Consider the following 19,473-nt stretch of genomic DNA (forward strand, 5'->3'; position numbering starts at 1 on the left):
ACTCTCTATAACCCACATAGTAATTACTATGCTTCTCTGTGTCCCGTGATGTACGATAAAGAAATACGGTAAGTTATGTGTAATAAAATGGAATGACACAGGGAAAAAGTATTGAACACGCTAACTGAAATGTATTTTATGATTGGTACAAAATCATCTGTTGGTAATGACAGCTTTAAGACGCCTCCTGTATGGAGAAACTAGTCACATGCAATGCTCACGTGTGATTTTGGCCCGTTCTTCCACACAGTCTTCAAATCTTAAAGGCTCCATGGGCTTCTTCTATGAACTCTGATCTTTAGTTCTTTCCATAGATTTTCTATTGGATGCAAGTCAGGTGATTGGCTAGGCCATTCTAGCAGCTTTATTTTCTTTCTTTGAAGCCAATTGAGATTTTCCTTGGCTTTGTGTTTCGGATCATGGTCTTGCTGAAATGTCCACCCTTGTTTTATCTTCATTATCCTGGTAGATGGCAGCAGATTTTTATCAAGAATGTCTTATTACATTTTTCCATCCATCCTTCCTTCAATAACACAAAGTTTGCCAGTACCGTATGCTGAAAAACAGCCCCACGCCATGATGTTCCCACCTCCAACCTTCACTGTTGGTATTGGAGTGATGTGTAGTGCCATTTGGCCTCCAAACATGGTGTGTATTATGGCATCCAAAGAGTTCAATTTTGGGCTCATCTGACCAGACTATATTCTCCCAGTATTTCACAGGCTTGTCTAAATGTTGCGTAGCAAACTAAACAAGCTTCAACATGCTTTTTCTTCAGCGATGGAGTTTTGCATGGTGAGCTTGCATACAGACTATGGCGGTTGAGTGCACAAGTCCACAAGTGGTCTGTGGTCCTTGGCTCTTGGACAACTCGTCTGATAATTATTTTCTCCCCTCTGTCAGAAATCTTGCGAGGAGCACCTGGTCATAGCTGGTTTATGGTAAAATGTTGTTCTTTCCACTTCCAGATTATGACCCCAACAGTGCTCACTGGAACATTCAGGTGTTTAGAAAATACTTCTGTAACCAATGCCATCAGTATGTTTTGCAACAATAAGGTTGCAAAGGTCTTGAGAGAGCTCTTTGCTTTTTTACCCATCATCAGATGTTTCTTGTGTGACATATTGTTAATGAGACACCTTTTTATAGGCCATCATTTGAGACTGAAACAGCTGATATGAATTTGCACTGACAAATTACTGATTGATTTCATCTGGTGTCTTGGCTTTCCATGCCTTTTTGCACATGTTCAATACTTTTTTCCCTGTGTCAATCCATTTTATTACACATAACTTGATTTCTGAACGTATTTGTTTTGGTTTCTTTGTATGTATAGATTGCATGGGTTGTTACCGATGTGGTGAAAATTTCATGTCACTAGCACCGTTAAAAATATATATTTATCTAGAAAAATGGTGATGTGTTCAATACTTTTTTTTCCTGCTGCTGTATATACCTTAGTTTGTAGGTGCTATAACTTTCATGCAAATCAATCAATATACACTTATTGGGATTTTTTATCAAAAACATGTAGCATAATACATTTTGGCCAAAACTTATGAAGAAATTTGTGTTTTTTTTTTTTTTTTTTACATTTTTTTAACATTTTTTTTTTTATTGGATGTTTTTTTTTTTTGTTTATATTGCCACAAATAAACAAAAACTGTGGTAATCCGTTACCACCAAAAAAAAGCTCTATTTGTGTAAAAAAAATTAAGTTCAGTGTACAGTGTTGCATGACCGTGCAATTGCCAGTAAAAATAGTGCAATGCTAAATCGCAAAAAATGGTCTGGTCATGAAGGGGGTAAAATCTTCCCAGCCTGAGGCGGTTATGAGACACTTCACCCTCCTGTTGTTGTTTTTTCCTATCTTGGCTTTCTGGGTTGTCTTCAAAACCAATACTTGCGAATCTAGTAGTGTCCTCATGTAATCTGCTGTAGGCTGCTGCACGTTGTGTCCTGCCATGTCTCTTCCAAGTCCTAGTAGCTGGCCCCCCGATGACGCTCCTTTGCACATGCGCAATGTGTTCTACATAGCCCCAAACCCTCATGGGATGCATGACATTTGTAACCTTGAAGGCTTTGGGCAGCTGGGAATATTCTCCCCTAGGCGGAAGCAGTGGCATCACTTTCCAGAAAAAGGTATTTCCCCTGATTGCAGGAAAGAAATTTGCTCCATCTTTGGCCGGCCTTAGAATATTTTTATGTACCCTGCAATGATCGTTATGTCCTGAGCGAGCAAACACAACCAGATCGGCCTCTGATGTAGCAGCAGTACAGCTTGGTTATGAGCGATGGGTTATGCACCCCAGCTTGACTGAACAGTCAGGAGCAGCAGAGCACTTGTGAAGTTATCGTTCTACTCAATTGGTCCTTTCTGCATGTTTCCTGTACGTTCAGGTGCATGTAGAAGAGGCGGATTAGCTGCTTTGGCTGGCATCTTCCACTGTGAATGCTGCTGTGCAAGGAGGCGGATGTCACCACAAATTCAGATACTTGCATAAATTACATTTATAAATGCATTTAATGATGAACGAAACAGTATTGTTATTTGTATCTGCTTGGAGTTCAGCTTTAAGTCAGATTTCTATTTACTATTGATAAATGATTTGATTAAATATAAAATGAATAAAGTAATTATGTTCTTTGTATGTTACCCATGAAGAAGTCCATAGAAATGTAGGTCTGTAGCTGCTTTTAACAACTTAAGACCAGGACCTTTAGGCAGGTAAAGGACCTGGCCAGTTTTTGCGATTCGGCACTGCGTCGTTTTAACTGACAATTGCGCGGTCGTGCGAAGTGGCTCCTAAACAAAATTGGCGTCCTTTTTTTCCCCACAAATAGATCTTTCTTTTGGTGGTATTTGATCACCTCTGCGGTTTTTATTTTTTGCGCTATAAACAAAAATAGAGCGACAATTTTGAAAAAAATTCATTTTTTTTTACTTTTTGCTATAATAAATATCCCCCCAAAAATATTTAAAAACTATTTTTTTTCCTCATTTTAGGCCGATACGTATTCCTCTACCTATTATTGGTAAAAAAAATCGCAATAAGCGTTTATCGATTGGTTTGCGCAAAATGTATAGAGTTTACAAAATAGGGGATAGTTTTATTGCATTTTTATTATTTTTTTTTTTTACTACTAATGGCGGCGATCATCGATTTTTTCCGTGACTGCGACATTATAGCGGACACATCGGACAATTTTTACACATTTTTGGGACCATTGTCATTTTCACAGCAAAAAATGCATTAAAAATGCATTGTTTACTGTGAAAATGACAATTGCAGTTTGGGAGTTAACCACTAAGGGGCGCTGAAGGGGTTAAGTGTGACCTCATCTGTATTTCTAACTGTAGGGGGGGGCGGGGCTGGACGTGTGATGTCATTGATCGTGTTTCCCTATATAGGGGAACACACGATCAATGACAGCGCCACAGTAAAGAACGGGAAAGCTGTGTTTACACACAGCTCTCCCTGTTCTTCAGCTCCGGGGACCGATCGCGGGACTCCAGCGGCGATCGGGTCCCGCGGTCACGGAGCTTCGGACTGGGTCGTGGGCGCGCCTGCGACCCACGGCTGGGCACTTAAAGAGGACGTACAGGTACGTGCTTGTACCAAGCCGTGCCATTCTGCCGACGTATAACTGCAGGAGGCGGTCCTTAAGTGGTTAATTCTGTTCTTAGGACCCTTTCACACAGATGGCCAGAGGGCAGTAAAAACAGGTGGCTGAGCCATAAATCCCCCCCCCCCCCTCCAACTGCCCACCGGAATCCTTTGATTGGATCTGGGTGGGACTGAACATGTGTTGGGGCAGGGAGGCTGCATTTAGATTCAGCAATTTTAGCTTGGCCTGTCAAATGAAAACCATTAAAGTGAAACTTCACCCCAAGGCCCCTTTCACACTGGGGCGGTTTGCTGGCGCTATTGTGCTAAAAATAGCGCCTGCAAACCGACCCTAAACAGCGGCAGCTGTTTTTCCAGTGTGAAAGCCGGAGGGCTTTCACACTGGAGCGGTGAGCTAGCAGGACCGCTCCAAAAGTCCTGCTAGCCGCATCTTTGGATCGGTGAAGTAGCGGTGTGTTTACCGCTCCTCCACTGCTCCTTCCCATTGAAAGCAATGGGAAACCGCAGCTATACCGCCGGCAATACGCCTCTGCTGCCGAATACCGCAGCAAAATTAGCAGTAAAGCGCCGCTAAAAATAGCGCCGCTTTACCGCCACCGCCGCTACCGCCCCAGTGTGAAAAGGGCCTTAAAGGGATGTAGTGCTGTATGCCCCTTTTTGAAGGGGTGGGGGGGGGGGGCGACTGGGAACTTGCACGCTCCCACTTCCGGTCAGTGTGCCTAGCCGATTCCACAGGAAGTTCAGACCCAAAATTATTTGTAGCTGCTGACTTTTAATTTATTATTTTTTTTAAACAGGCTCAAGATCCTCTTTAAAGGGGTTGTAAAGGTAAAAAAAAAATTCCCTAAATAGCTTCATTTACCTTGCAGTCCTTCACTTACCTCGTCCTTCGATTTTGCTTTTAAATGTCCTTATTTCTTCTGAGAAATCCTCACTTCCTGTTCTTCTGTCTGTAACTCCACACAGTAATACGAGGCTTTCTCCCTGGTGTGGAGTGTCGTGCGCACCCCCTCCCTTGAGGGAGCGAGCAGGAGAGTCAGGACGATCTCTACATTGCAGATAGAGAAAGAAGCTGTGTGTTAGTGGGTGTCCCGACTCTCCTGCTCTCCCCCTCCCCCCTCAAGGGAGGGGGCGAGCATGACACTCCACACCAGGGAGAACGTCTTGCATTACTGTGTGGAGTTAGACAGAAGAACAGGAAGTGAGGATTTCTCAGAAGAAATAAGGACATTTAAAAGCAAAATGGAAGGATGAGGTAAGTGAAGGAGGACTGCACTAAGGTAAAGGAAGCTATTTAGGGAAAACATTTTTTACCTTTACAACCCCTTTAAGATCAATATGAGCTGCTGCTCCGCCACCCTCTGAGAGCAGTATACACTGCTTCCCATCCAAAAGAGCCTTAATCGTGGCTAACTGGCTACAGAGACTGGGAAAAAATAACTTTTATTGTACAGGATTATTTTGTAAAAGTGGACAGTTATGTTTTTATAATGTCCCAGGGGAAAATGTTCTATACAATTTGACTTGTCATTCCTCCATTTTTCCACTTTATAGAATGACCATAAAAAATGATTGCTACTACTCTAATGATTTTGTTATAGTCAAATAATAAGCTAACTTTTCTATATCATTAATCAGGCTCTCACCTATGTGTATATAAACTGAACTACACAGAATACACAAACCATCCCATGGCTTCAGAATGGTGTCCTGTACTGCCAGTATCACCAAGGTGAGCTATTTCTGTTTCTCTGTTAAAGTACACCTTCTGAATGACATTAAGTTAAATTGGTAATAAAGTCCACAGAATAAAAAGTAAAAAAAGTTTTAGTCATAATGTATTAGTATGTACCGCATACAAGTACATTATGACAGATGTACCTGCAAACCGAGTCCTCCAGCACAGCACTGTCACCCCCCCCCCCCCCCCCCGATGCTTCCCTCTTCCCCAGGTATTCTTCCTGGGTTTCATATCTTCGGCCCCTTGAATGTCTGTGCCACGATAATGTCATTCCACGCATTCGCACGGAAGTCACATCGCCGCGGCACACAGAGCAGGTACACAGATTGCGTTGTCGCTGACAGCCAAGAGAGACATTTATAACAGAATGGACCTCTAGGGTCTCTTCTGTTATGAAAACCCTCCCTGTCAACGGATTTTAAAGATTTTGACTTTATTACCAGCATTGTGAATTTGCTATTTTTTAAATATACTGGTTTCACTTTTTTTTCATGCTTTATTACTTCTCAGTGTTGCTGATCTCCTGCAGCCTCTTGGCTATATGCATTGGGCATGTGTATTCTGCACAATGCGTTTTGGTGCATCCATTTGTAATTTTCATTCGGAGTGTATGTGATGGGGTGACAACACAGGAACATAGTTGGGAGACTGGGACATTGCTTTGTTACATCATAAAAGGAAGTGCCTGAACATGGACTTTTTATGGTAGTATAACCAGATATTGATTCAACCAGGCTTGTCCCTCCCATTCGTAAATTGTATAGTTATACATTATATTGCTCTGGTTCATGCAGAATACAGTGTCCGATCATTGGCCAGAGCAGTACATTGTCACCATAGGGCTCATTCACACTTGCAGATCTTTCTGAAGAGTGTTTAGATTGCTCTTCAGAGAACTAATAGGTGGCGACGAGGCCCCCATATTTGGTTGTATTTGTCACTAAATGTAGAAGAATGCAGTTTGGTCTAAATTTATGTAGTAAGATTATTTGCAAATTTTATTTTTTTTTCCCCTTTTTTAAAAACTGTTGGTCTTTTTTTCCTTTTATATAGCAAAAATTAAAAATCCAGTGGTGATTAAATGCCACCAGAATAAAGTTCTATCTGTCTCAAAAAATGTGACAGCGCTTAAATAAAAAAACAAAAACAAGCGACCTTGTTTTAAACGTTCTCTTTCCCCTGTTATGGGAGAACCTGCCTCCAGCCAGTGGCGACGGCCTTTACAGCCAGCCACAAAGGCCAAACGAAATCAGGCTCAAGAAGCCGTGGGGTTCAAGAGCTAACAAACAAACGACCCCAAAGCCCCTCTGTGAAGGGGCGCCCCCGCTCGGCCGAGTGGGGGGGCGGCTGGGTCAGTTTTCAGTGACATGGCAAACAGAAATCCAGGTCAAGTGGGTAGTATCCACAGTATCCTCAGGGTACAAACTGGAATTTTGAGAGATCCCATCTTCTTATTTCCGAAGTTCAGGACTCTCCAAAGATCCACAAAAAAAGAGGATCCTTCTTCAAGGGTTTGGATCACTTGCTGTCTCAAGGGGTAGTTACAGAAGTACCCCCAAAAAAGAGCAAGGTTCAGGTTTTATTCAAATCTCTTTGTGATCCCAAAATCAAATGGAGACGTCAGACCCATCCCGGATCTAAGATCTCTAAAACGATTTCTGAACATTCGCTATTTCTGAATGTAAACGAGTCGATCCATGGTCGCCACCCTACAAGGTGGAGAATTCAGGACGTCCATAGACAGCAAGGATGCATATTTACATGTACCCATCCATCCTGCGCACCAAAGATTCCTAAGGTTTGCGGTGGAATGCCACTTTCAATTTGTGGCCCTACCCTTTGGGGTAGCTACCGTGCCTAGAGTATTTACAAAGGTGCTAGCTCCTCTGTTGGCAAATATGAGGACATAAGGCATAGCGGTAACAGCCTATCTGGAGGATCTACTTGTGATAGATCGATCAGTGGCAGGATTGGATCACGCTGTACTCACTGCGGTAAAATACCTGGAGCATTTAGGATATATTGTAAACCTACTAAAATCCTCTCTACAAACCCAAAAAAGGGTAGAGTATCTGGGCATGATCATAGGCGCATCCCAAAGCAGGGTATTCCTGCCAGAGCCAAAGATACAGTCTCTGAAAGACCTGATCCACAGGTCAGGGCAAAGAGGGGGCCTTCTATTCGCCTTTGCATTAGGCTATTAGGAAAGATGGTAGCCTCGTTCGAGGCTGTCCCCTATGCCCTGTTGCATTCGAGACTACTTCAAAGCAGTACCCTTACTGCCTGGAACAAAGATCCAAGCTTTGGATTTAACCATGCATATGTCTCCACAAGTACGCCAAAGCTTCAACTGATGGCTAAAGACCGAAAAATTGTGGAAAGCAAGATCCTTTCTCCCAGTCACCTGGAAGGTGGTGATCAACGGATGCCAGCCTATCGGGCTGGGGAGCAGTATTCGAAGAAGCCTCAGCCCAGGGAACCTGGGCCAAGATGAAGAGAGTCTGCCCATCAGCAGACTGGAGATCCGGGCAATATATCTAGCCCTCAGAACCTGGACACACAGGTTACAGGGCTAGCCGGTTCGGATTCAATCCGACAATGCTACTGAAGTAGCTTACATCAATCACCAAGGAGGCACCTACAGTCAGGGTGCTCAGGAGGTGATTTGAAATTTGGTATGGGCAGAAGATCATGTTCCTTGTCTTTCTGCAATCTTCATCCCAGGGATAGAAAATTGGCAAGCAGACTATCTGAGTCGCCAGCAGCTATCACCAGGAGAGTGGTCTCTCCACCCCGATGTATTTCAGGCCAGATGCCAGAAATGGGGGACCCCGGATGTAGACCTGCTAACTTCCAAGTTTAACAAGAAGTTGAACAACTTTGTGTCCAGGACGAGAGATCCTCTAGCCTACGGAACGGATGCTTTAATAATTCCCTGGAATCAGTTCTCACTGATCTATGCATTCCCTCTGATCCCTCTTTTACAAAGACTACTGCACAGGATCAAAAAGGAGGGAATACCAGTAATCCTAGTGGCCCCAAATTGGCCCAGGTCATGACCACCCCAGGCCAAGGGTGGCAGCAGCAGAGTCAGGGTGTATTGGGTGTCCCCCTCGGCAGCCAATCAGTGGGGGTGATCATCCCGCTGTGCATGCTGGGGAGGGATACTTAAGGGACAGACGCCACTGGGCCGAGGTGGTCGGTCTGTCGTCCCACGCACCTCGTGGCCCACCTGGCCGGGGGTGCATGCTCCTGAAATCCTGGCTTCGGGACCACGTTGGTCCAGGGTTGTGATCTATTTAAGTAGGCCCAGTAGTCAGACTGGGTCTGCGCTTTCAAGGTGATCCTGTGCTGTCTGTCCTGCGGGAGGAAGCCACTTGATGAAGGAAGCCAGGGGAGGACCTATCCTGGAGAGGACCATGCAAGAGGCTGGTATCTTGGGAGAAGGCCTGGAAACTTCATCGAAGCATGCACCATACACTGAGAGGCTTGATGGTGATCGCCTGTCGGATGCGAGTTCTACAGAAGGGAATCTGCAGAGATCCGGGTGCTGAATCCTGTGTTAAGGGATTTTGGACCAAAAGTATCTCATCCTAAGGGAAGGTCTGTGGCAGAGACTGTACTTTATTCCGTGCGCCATCCCGGCTGCTAAGCCAGTTAGAGGGACCTATCCGGGTGAGCAATACTCACTCTGGCTAGAGTGGCAAAGAGAATTGTTTGCTGGAAGCAGGAGTGTTTCCTAATTGAGTTTATGCACCTGAACCTATCTACCTAGTTACCCTTCCACCCCTGCACCAATTTCTTCTTTTCTAACCAAGTTCTGCAAATAAATCTAAGAAAGGGAAGTGTAAAGTTTGGACATTGAACTTTTTCATCTCTCTTCTGCTACCCTGGACGACGAGAAAATAGGTAACATGGTGCTCGAAATATTCAGCAGCTCCTCCGGGGGTAGTGCTACAGGGGGTTTAAGTGCCCAGAATTTAGGTGGTTAAACTATATCTATAGCCTTTTTTTTTTTTTTCGGTAGAGTAGTGAAGTGTTAAAATCTGCTTATTTTTGGCTATTTGTGCCCTATTGGGGCAGTTCTTCTCTACTTCCTGTCCCAGCAACACAACAGGAAGTGAAAGGAAATCTCTCCAAAGTAAGGGGAATTCCACATTTAAACAGCTGTCACTGGTCCAGATGCAGCAAGGGAAAGGAATGTGGTATTTTGGGAAGGCAAGTGGGCTATATCGCCTCCCAATGATTTGTTGTCAGTAGTGGCACTACTGGTGAGTGATATTTACCGGTCACATCAACTATACTGTGAGCCAGCCTTGCTCATCCACTCATACTATTATCGGACTTAATTAAAAGGGTTAAGACAGATACTGTCATAAGAAATTTTAAACAAATTTTCAGGCAACTTTTATATAAGGACTTAATACACTGCACTGTTTTATATTCAGGATACCAGGATTACGGTAATTTGTAATCCCCAAAAAGGAATTTTAGGCGCTCAAAAGAGCATCATTGATATCCCTTTAGATGAACAACATCCAAAATAATATTAGTTTGATCTACAGGAGCCGCAATTATTTTGATAACCCCATGCAGCTTTCATTTCTATGTACCATAGTGCCTATTTTACAGATACACTTTACAGAGTAATATATCTTCGAAAAAAAGCTCTAGAGCAGGGGTCTCCAAACTGCGGCCCGAAGGCCAGATGTGGCCCTTTGCTAGCCTTTATCAGGCCCTTGGGCCACTATTCCTCCCTATGATATGAGGCACTATTCCTCCCACTGACACAAACAATGGAGCACTATTTCTTCCACTGATACCAATGATGGGATACTTATCCTCCTACTAATAGGGGCACTACTCCTCCTCCTCCTATTGACCACCAACCCTAAGGCCCTATTTATTCTAACTGATGCTGGGTCCAGGATTTTTCCTACCCTGGCTGGCCACAATCTGGCCCTTCTAAAGTCTGAAAGACGGTAAACTGGCCCCTTGTTTGAAAAGGTTGGAGACCCCTGCTCTAGAGATATCCAGGTATTGAAATGAATGCCTATCCAGCCAAAAATCTTCTATGTGGCCAGTAGGGGCAGTGCTGTTACAGTTCCTGATCTTCGGCAGTACATTTACTTTATAAAGTCTAAAGCGCAGCTCCCCGCCACATAGCATGGGGCTGGGGCCTCTGCCAGGCATTTACTGCTGTCTGTTTTCCTGCTGGGGAGGTTTTTTCCATACTTCCTGCCGTAGTGACACTCTATCACAATGGCAATGTGTCACTGGCACCGAATAAAGGAAAATAACCCCAGTGGGACACGCAGAAGTATAAAAACCTGACAGAGTTTCTAATCCTTACCTAGTCTGTCCAAAATGGGAAAGAAAAGATTGGCTGGAGTTGAGCTTTATAGGCCTTTTGCACACTGCCTTTAAAATACAGTGTAATACCCCTGTTGTTGTGGAGCCCTGGAACCAAAGCTGAAACTTATTTTTGCCCATAGGAATGCATTACAGAAAACGCTGTGCACATGGAGCCATGTACTTATGCATGTGTATGGGTGTAATACGTTCATATGTGTGCACACTGGTGCTGGTGGTTACATGCGCAAGGTGTTTTATGTAATGCATTCCTATGGGCTGAAGTATGCTGCAATTGTGCTATATCACACATATTACATATGTGTTGTCACTAATAAAAGCTTTTGTGCATTTAGTATTTTGTAGACGAAAAATGAAAATGGTTGTATTGTGATGCCCACTAAATCTCCCTTTTCTCTCTTTCTCTGGTCGTCACACAGCAAGTCTTTCCCACTTTTCAACCGTTGCGTCCCTCAGAACCCTGACTGCTACAATCACTTTGCCTCGGTTCTCATCGATGTGGTTAATGAGGTGGACTTGTTTCATCGTGTCCTTAGTGGGATTATGGCTGGAAGAGATAATGTCATAGGGTTGAGCATCCTTGCAGTAGGTATGGAGCTAATTTCTGTTTTCTAATTCTCTTAATAGATCTACGGTATATCTGGTAACTCTATGCATATATATATTTTTTTAAACATAAGTGGAAAAGCATTTGACCCTCTTTAAGCTTTTGCTGCCATCTCACTCTGTCCCAAAGACATAGTTGTCATTGGGATAGGAAATTGAAGGGAACTTTCCCCTACAGAACCACAAACCGTAGTAGAAATCTGACAAGGGGCTCATTTACATTAGTGGTTGAGGGGCAGTAAAACTCAACGGCTAAGCAACGTTTTTACTGCCTTCCCAACTGCTCCCCAGTGGCTGTGGACTCAATGCTTTGCTTTGTACCTGTGGCAGGTATCATACCCTGGCTGCTTTTGGAGGTCGAAGTGCCCCCAAGCACGACATATTCAAGTGAATGGGGCTGCTCTGTAAGCACCCCACAACCACTGGGGCAGCACCAGGGCTCAAGTCCTGCGGGAACGCGTGGGAACGGTGTCCCTGCACTTTTTTCACAGCAGGAACACAGTTCCCTTTGCAGGACTAGAGCAGCCGAGCCACCCGAGACAATCCTTCACTAAGCGGCAATGCCCAGCTCGAGTCACTGTCAGGGGCAGGCGAACCTTGGTAATCCTTTATGTTACTGGGACGCTTTTTTATGATGAAAAACGTTGTTTTATTTCATCACAAAAAACGACCGTGTGTACGCGGCATAAGGCACAAGTTAGCTTTAGAAGTATACAGTTAATAAATATGATTTGTAAATTTAGTCATATATAAAAGGGGAATAAAAAAAAAAGGAAATCAGAACAGTAACAGGGAGTACACTCTGTGCATAAGGACATTTTTTTATACACAGAAGAGTGTATCTTATCACAGTAAGGATTTTATGTTTATTTTTTTCATTTTGAGATTAGCGTGACTTTTTGTTCAATGATTCTTTGCAGCGCGATTTTAGCCAATTAATGTGATATGGGCTCAAATTGCACCGCAAATGTATCAGGTATCAGAGCATTTGCACAAGTACTCGTGCAAACAATTAGGGGTTGATTTACTAAAGGCAAATAGACTGTCCACTTTTTAAAGTGCATTTGCCCTCTGCAATTGCAGGTGCTCCAGAGCTTGGTAAATGAGGTAAGGCTTCACTTTGAGTACCCAATCACATGCAAGGAAAATAAAAAAGTTGTGTTTTTGCTTGCACATGATTGGATGATGGAAGTCAGCAGAGCTTATGCTCTATTACTAAGCTCTGGAGCAACTGCACTTTCCAAAGTGCACAGTCTTTTTGCCTTTAGTAAATCAAACCCTTAGTATTGGCACTGACGCCGGTATCGGTGCAACCCTAGTATTAATGTATATATAGAGTACAGCGCGACAAGACCTTTTCTAAATATATCAAATACAATTGTTTTTCAGGAATTGGATAGGGGTGCTAAAAACAGCTTTGAATCAAATACCGGTAGTTCCCTTAAGTAACAATTTATAAAAATACTATCCCTACCTAAACCCTAACACACTAAGCACTAAAAAATGCACCCTTACTTACTAGTTAACTGTCTCGTCCCTATCACTTAAAACAATATATCTAAAGCCAAACATTTTCTGGAAAAGCTAGGACCCAATCTGCTGTCTGTGTCCCTGGTGAAAATTTTCTCTCACTACCTGTCTGGTGAAACCATGGGCACAAAGACAGTGTGAAGCCTCGTACACACGACCGAGGAACTTGACGGGCGAAACACATCGTTTTCCTCGTCGAGTTCCTTGTTAGGCTGTCAAGGAACTCGACAAGGCAAGTTTCTCCATTCCCGTCTTTTTGGCTCGTCGAGTTTCTCTACAGTTTCCTCAACGAAAATTTACACACGACCGGTTTCCTCGGCAAAAAAATATCTCCCAGCAAGTTTCTTGCTGGTTTTTGCCGAGAAACTCGGTCGTGTGTACGAGGCCTGAGAGAAAACTGTATTGAAGAACCCAAATAGCAGTGAAAACCTGGCAGTAGGTTCAAATCTTCCCACACTCAAAATTTTAAAAAAGTTTTGTCTGAACATACACAAACATACAAGTGAATGTTCAGCCAAAACTTTTTTAAATTGTGAGTGTGGGAAGATTTGAACCTCCTGCCAGGTTTTCACTGCTATTTGGGTTCTTCAGTGCTAGTTTCCTATAGGATAAATCTTCTCTTTTTGAGTATAGGGTCCTCTTTAACCCCCAAACTGTTGCACCTACCGTATATAAGTATAAGCCGAGTTTTTCAGCACATTTTTTTTGTGCTGAAAATGCCCCCCTCTGGTTATACTCAAGTCGCCTTTTTAGCGTCTGATCTCCCGGATTTGAGGACCCGGTACTGGTCAGCCGTAGGTCCCCTGGACCCCATTTCTCCTCTACAAGTGTGCAAAGTTTGTTGTCTGGGGGACCTACAGCTGGGGAGCACCGATTTTTCAAAGCCAGGCACTCCTTCCATAGACTCCCATGTTAAACGTCAGTCTAGTCATGGGCACAGTGAGGCATGGGCACAGTGAGGCATGGGCACAGTGAGGCATGGACATGGCCACAGTGAGGCACAATGAGGCATGCAGATTGACACCCTAGACTTATACACAAGTCGATACGTTTTCCCAGTTTTTTTGTGGTAAAATTAGGTGCCTCAGCTTATATTTGGGTCGGCTTATATTCGAGTATATATGGTAATTTAAAAAAAGAATTCCAAGTATGAAACACTAAAGCCTCATACACACGATCAAATTTTCAGCAGACAAAGCATAGGACTTTTGTCCGAAGGGCGTTGGCCTTGATATTGTCCTGCATACAAACAACAAAGAATTGACGGCCATCAAACACAAAACTATGTTTTTTTTCAGCTCTTTAGCGCCACCCTTTGGGCAACTTCTACTAATGTTGTGTTATGGTTAGCATTGCTTCTAAGCATGCGTGTTTGTACTTTGGAGTTTTGTCCGAAGGACTTTTGTACACAGGATCGGATAATCCGACAACACACATTTGTTGTCGGAAAATTTTAAAGCATGCTATCCAACATTTGTTGGTGGAAAATCCGACAACAATTGTCCGATGGAGCATACAAACGGTGAACAGCCTGTCATCTCACAATTCCCGTTGCATAATCTGATCGTGTGTACGGGCCTTAACACTAAACTAACTAAAGCTAGGTGCACAGTTTTTTTTTTTTTTTTTTTCGCCCAACCAGCGGGTTGAATGAACAAAAAACTGACAGATCCCTGCATCAACACAAGCGATGTGGGTGTGGGATCTCTCCCACTGAGACATTGTATTCTGACAGGGGGACACCCCCTTCCTGTGAGAATACACTGATTAGTGCTCACAGCTATTGGCTGCAAGCGCTGATTAAATTATGGTTTTCCAGCATGCCCATTCAACAGAAGCCATTCATTAGACCAGCTTCAGTGGAACAGACATCTGTACACTAAGGATGGGCTCAGTCGTGTTCGCAACCCCACATGTCCGAGCCTGCCAGGAAGCTTTCACTGATCACAGGCAGTGAGATATTTCCAGGTCTCTGCTACAGTTCAGGAAATGTCTCACTGCCTGTGATTAGCGCTGCACAGTGTAAGCTTCCTGGCGGCCGCGGGCATGTGGGGTTGCGAACACGCCCGAGCCCATCCTTACTGTACACTCAGACCTAAAGTCAGCCATTTTCTTCTGAACTAACAAATTTGTGCCCCGTGCGTACCGGGCTTAACCCCCTACATAGAAAGTTTTGCTAGCAGTATGTCATTCATCTCACAAAATGTATAGATTTTGTTTTTAATCTTTTATTTATAGTGTGAATGATGATTAATAATTTGTCTTTCAACAGCTTTATCCGTAGTGATGGTCGTATCATTTCGGTATATCAGCACTCTCATGGTCCACATCTTTGTAACTTTGCTTATGTTTGGGCTACTATGTAAGTATAAGTACCTTTTATAATAAAAATACATAACGTCTAATGTTTGGGTATGAGTAACTTTCTTTTTCCTTCATTTAGGGACACAAGAATAGCAGAAAATAGACAAAACTTGGACTTTGAGGGGTCTATTTATATATAAAAAAAAAGTGACATTCATGCAAGTGTAGCGAATAATACCTGGAATGTTTGTAGTGTGTGTGATGGTTTCCTTCTTTCCTTTTGTAAGGCAAATTGCCTATCAGAGCATTTGACCAAAATAATTAAAATTCACCAGCTTAATTTGACCAGCAGGGGAAATAATAATACTCGATTTTTACTCCAGGAGTATATGAGTTCGAAAATTCTTGAGAAATGCTTAAATAATGCGTTACAATTTAGATAAATACATTAGATTTTAGTTGACTAAAATACGACTAAAACTAAAACAATACAGATGACTAAAATATGCATTTTTGTAAAAAGACTAAAACTAAATCGAAATTTGTCTTAATAATAAACACTGTTCTGCAGCAGCCACGTGGAACTTTGATCCCTGATGTGTTGAAATCTGCCTAAAATTAGGAAAAGGCCACTTTCGACTGATTGAAATCATCATTAAAAGGGGTAACCTGCTGGGGGGGTTTCTGGCTATGAAACTGTTGAACTGGCTGAATTGCGACTGTGCGACTTGCATTGCCATCTGTGCATGAAGTCGTACAGATGTCAGCAAGCTGCACATGGAGTCGCACTGACTGTTGGCTTTGAAATCCCGCTAAAGTAGCGCAATTTCAAAGCCGCATTAAGTGTGAATCGAGGCTAAAACTGGTGCATATGGAATCTGGTGCAGCTGTGCATAGTGACCAATCAGCTTCTAGGTTTTATTGTCAAAGGCTCAAATAAACAAGCTGAATTTAGAAGCTGATTGGTTACCATGCACAGCTACACCAGATTCTGTGTGCTCCAGTTTTAGTAAATCTCCTCTATGGTGTTTTGAGAAATCTGCACATGAGTAATGTACTTAAATTTGTCTATAGAACTGTTGCTGTCTTTGGAGCCTTGACTTAAAAATAAATGGACTGTAAGTTGGTGTATTTGCTTTCAGATTCATCTTCATTTTGGTAGAATAACATAAATAAGAAGTTGCATATAAAATATACAATTGTATTCAAAATTATTCAACCCCCACTAAAATTGATTGTTTTGGCCAGTTTGACATTGATTTTGATCATTCAGTCATCCTGCTTACAAGTAAATCAAAGAGGCACGTGTAGGTCAGACAAATATAACATAACATTTATAATGAAATAACCACAAATGTATTTTCTGTGCTCACATCATTATCAGTTTTATTCAACCCCCAAGTGACATTCAATCTTAGTACTTGGTACAACATCCTTTTACAGTTATAACAGCTTTTAAACGTGAAGCATAGCTTGACACAAGTGTCTTGCAGCGATCTACGGGTATCTTCGCCCATTCGTCATGGGCAAAAGCCTCCAGTTCAGTCACATTCTTAGGCTTGCGCACTGCAACTGCTTTCTTTAAGTCCCACCAGAGGTTCTCAATCGGATTTAAGTCTGGTGACTGCGATGGCCACTCCAAAATGTTCCAGCCTTTAATCTGCAACCATGCTCTAGTGGACTTGGAGGTATGCTTGGGATCATTGTCCTGTTGAAAGGTCCAACGTCTCCCAAGCCTCAGGTTTGTGACGGACTGCATCACATTGTCATCCAATATCTCCTGGTACTGAAGAGAATTCATGGTACCTTGCACACGCTGAAGCTTCCCTGTACCTGCAGAAGCAAAACAGCCCCAAAGCATGATTGACCCCCCACCATGCTTCACAGTAGGCAAGGTGTCCTTTTCATCATAGGCCTTGTTCTTCCTCCTCCAAACATAGCGTTGATCCATGGGCCCAAACACTTCTAATTTTGTTTCATCAGTCCACAGAACACAATCCCAAAACTTCTGTGGTTTGTCCACATGACTTTGGAGACAGCAAGGGGGTGCGCCTGGGAGTTCTGGCATGGAGGCCTTCATTACGCAGTGTGCGCCGTATTGTCTGAGCAGAAACTTCAGTACTCACATCTGACAAATCTTTTCTCAGTTCCTCAGCAGTCACACAGGGACTTTTCTCCACTCTACGCTTCAGGTAGCGCACAGCAGTCAAAGTCAGCATCTTCTTTCTGCCACGACCAGGTAGCGTTTCAACAGTGCCCTTTGCCTTAAATTTGCGAATGATGCTTCCTATGGTGTCTCTTGGTATGTTTAACATCTTTGCAATCTTCTTATAGCTGTTGCCCTTCCTGTGAAGAGTAATCACCTCTTCTCTTGTCTTCCTGGACCATTTTTTGACTTCACCATGTTTGTAACCACACCAGTAAATGTCTAGAAGGAGCTGAGTATCACAGTCATTTTAAAGCTGCCTAATTGGTGCTTATTAGGCTTTATTGCTGCTCCCTGACATCCACAGTTGTTTTCAGTACCTGATTGAAAACACTTCAATGAACCTCTGTTCTTCAGAGTGGTAGTCTTTAAGGGGTTGAATAATTGTGTAAATGAAGAATTCACAAAATAAACATTTACTACTGTATTACAAAACCAATTAATGTCATTTTAGTTGCATATGGTTCTTTAAGAAGTCCTTGTAGGATTTCATTCTGAATACAATTACAAATGTACACTGAATTCCCTAAAACCCTTTGCAGCATTGGGGGGTTGAATAATTTTGAACAAAACTGTAGGTGTTGATCCTATTGTACATCACCTGTCAAGGTTCCATCACGTTATACACTATGACAGCTCTCTGTGGAGGTCTTATGCTCCCTCTTCATCACACTAGTAAGGCGCAACTTCTTCATCCCCCGTCTCCTCTTCCCTTGTCCTGTTAAGGGCTTTATCAAAGCCTAAGAAGAATGTAATATGAAAAGGGCTTAGCACTGAACAGTTAATGAGTGTGATACAGTTATAACCTGCTGTTATTTGCATTGTGTACTTAGAATTTTCTTGTATTCTTTGTTTAGTTGTCTCTGGAGTGCTGTGGTGGCTGTATTCTGATCATATTAATGGTATTAGTTATCAGCTGGAGACTGAGAAGGAAAATGCAAAGTTTCTACTTGGATTCTCTATAGTATCTACATTGGCATCTGTAAGTATGTACTTGAACTTGCTACTAGAGGGCAGTAATGGATTGCTTTTCTGACTTGCAGGGTTACAAGTCACCGTTTGTCAGAATAAAATCTGCTTTGCTGCCTCTACTGCTTTTATGTGTGTATGCACTGAGTGTGTTTGACATGCCCTTACTTGAACCATGTTCAGAGGTAGCTCATGCATGAAATGTGTCCTAAATGGTCCACGTCTGGGCAAAGATGCTTTATGTACAAATGTTAAATCTGAGAAAGATTAAAGTGCTTACACCCAGAAGCAAAATGGCAATAAATGTTTCCAATACCATCCTTATGGCTTAGAACGTGTGTGCACTGTTAGTGTAGACATTGATTAGGGGCTAACTGACATGCTGAGCCAGCAATTTTAAATAAGCTACTGACTTTTAAACCTTAAAGTATATGAAACCCAATCACTAAAATGTTTTTTATATATATATATATATATATATATATATATATATATATATATATATATATATATATATATATATATATATATATATATATATATATATATATATATATATATATAGATATATATACACCGTAAAGGTTCATGTTTTTTCACCTTAAGGTCATCCGATGATTAGTGGCCCCCAGCCCCCCCCTATACTTACCTGAGCCCTCGAAAGTCCCGCGTCGTGAATGCACAGGCTTCTCGACCAGGCTTTTCGGCTCTTCTCAGCTCATTCATTGGATGATTGATAGCAGCGCAGCGATTGGCTCCCACTGCTGTCAATCAAATCAATGACGCAGCGTGCCGGGGGCGGGGCCGAGTGATACAGTCAGTGGCTATAGCCTCCGTCTGTATCACGGGAGCGCGCCCGCAAGCTTGGGAGACCGCTTCCCAAAATGGGGGTTAGCAGATGCGGGGAGAAGCCGAGGCAGCCGCCAAGGGACCCCAGAAGACGTGGATCGGGGCCACTCTGTGCAAAACGAACTGCACAGTGGAGGTAAGTATGACATGTTTTATTTTTTAAAAAGGAACCTTTACAACCCCTTTAAGCCTTTAACCCATATAAGTGGCTGTTTCTACACACATTACACAGGCATGGCCCACTGTTGCAGAAACTTAAAGGGAGA

General features: G+C 42.8%; 1 protein-coding gene across 3 annotated transcripts in view; it reads left to right on the forward strand.

Moving 5' to 3' along the window:
• The window catches only part of SLC44A3 (solute carrier family 44 member 3), a 184,165-nt gene that overhangs the window by 56,828 nt on the left and 107,864 nt on the right, over positions 1 to 19,473 (forward strand). For all 3 annotated transcript variants that reach the window (XM_040359964.1, XM_040359965.1, XM_040359967.1), the window contains 4 exons: positions 5,268 to 5,361; positions 11,163 to 11,332; positions 15,152 to 15,241; positions 18,247 to 18,371. In XM_040359964.1, coding sequence (XP_040215898.1) covers positions 5,268 to 5,361; positions 11,163 to 11,332; positions 15,152 to 15,241; positions 18,247 to 18,371 — 479 coding nt within the window. The remainder of the gene's footprint in view (positions 1 to 5,267; positions 5,362 to 11,162; positions 11,333 to 15,151; positions 15,242 to 18,246; positions 18,372 to 19,473) is intronic.

This window comes from Rana temporaria, chromosome 7 (assembly GCF_905171775.1).
Source record: "Rana temporaria chromosome 7, aRanTem1.1, whole genome shotgun sequence".
Lineage (NCBI taxonomy): Eukaryota > Metazoa > Chordata > Amphibia > Anura > Ranidae > Rana > Rana temporaria.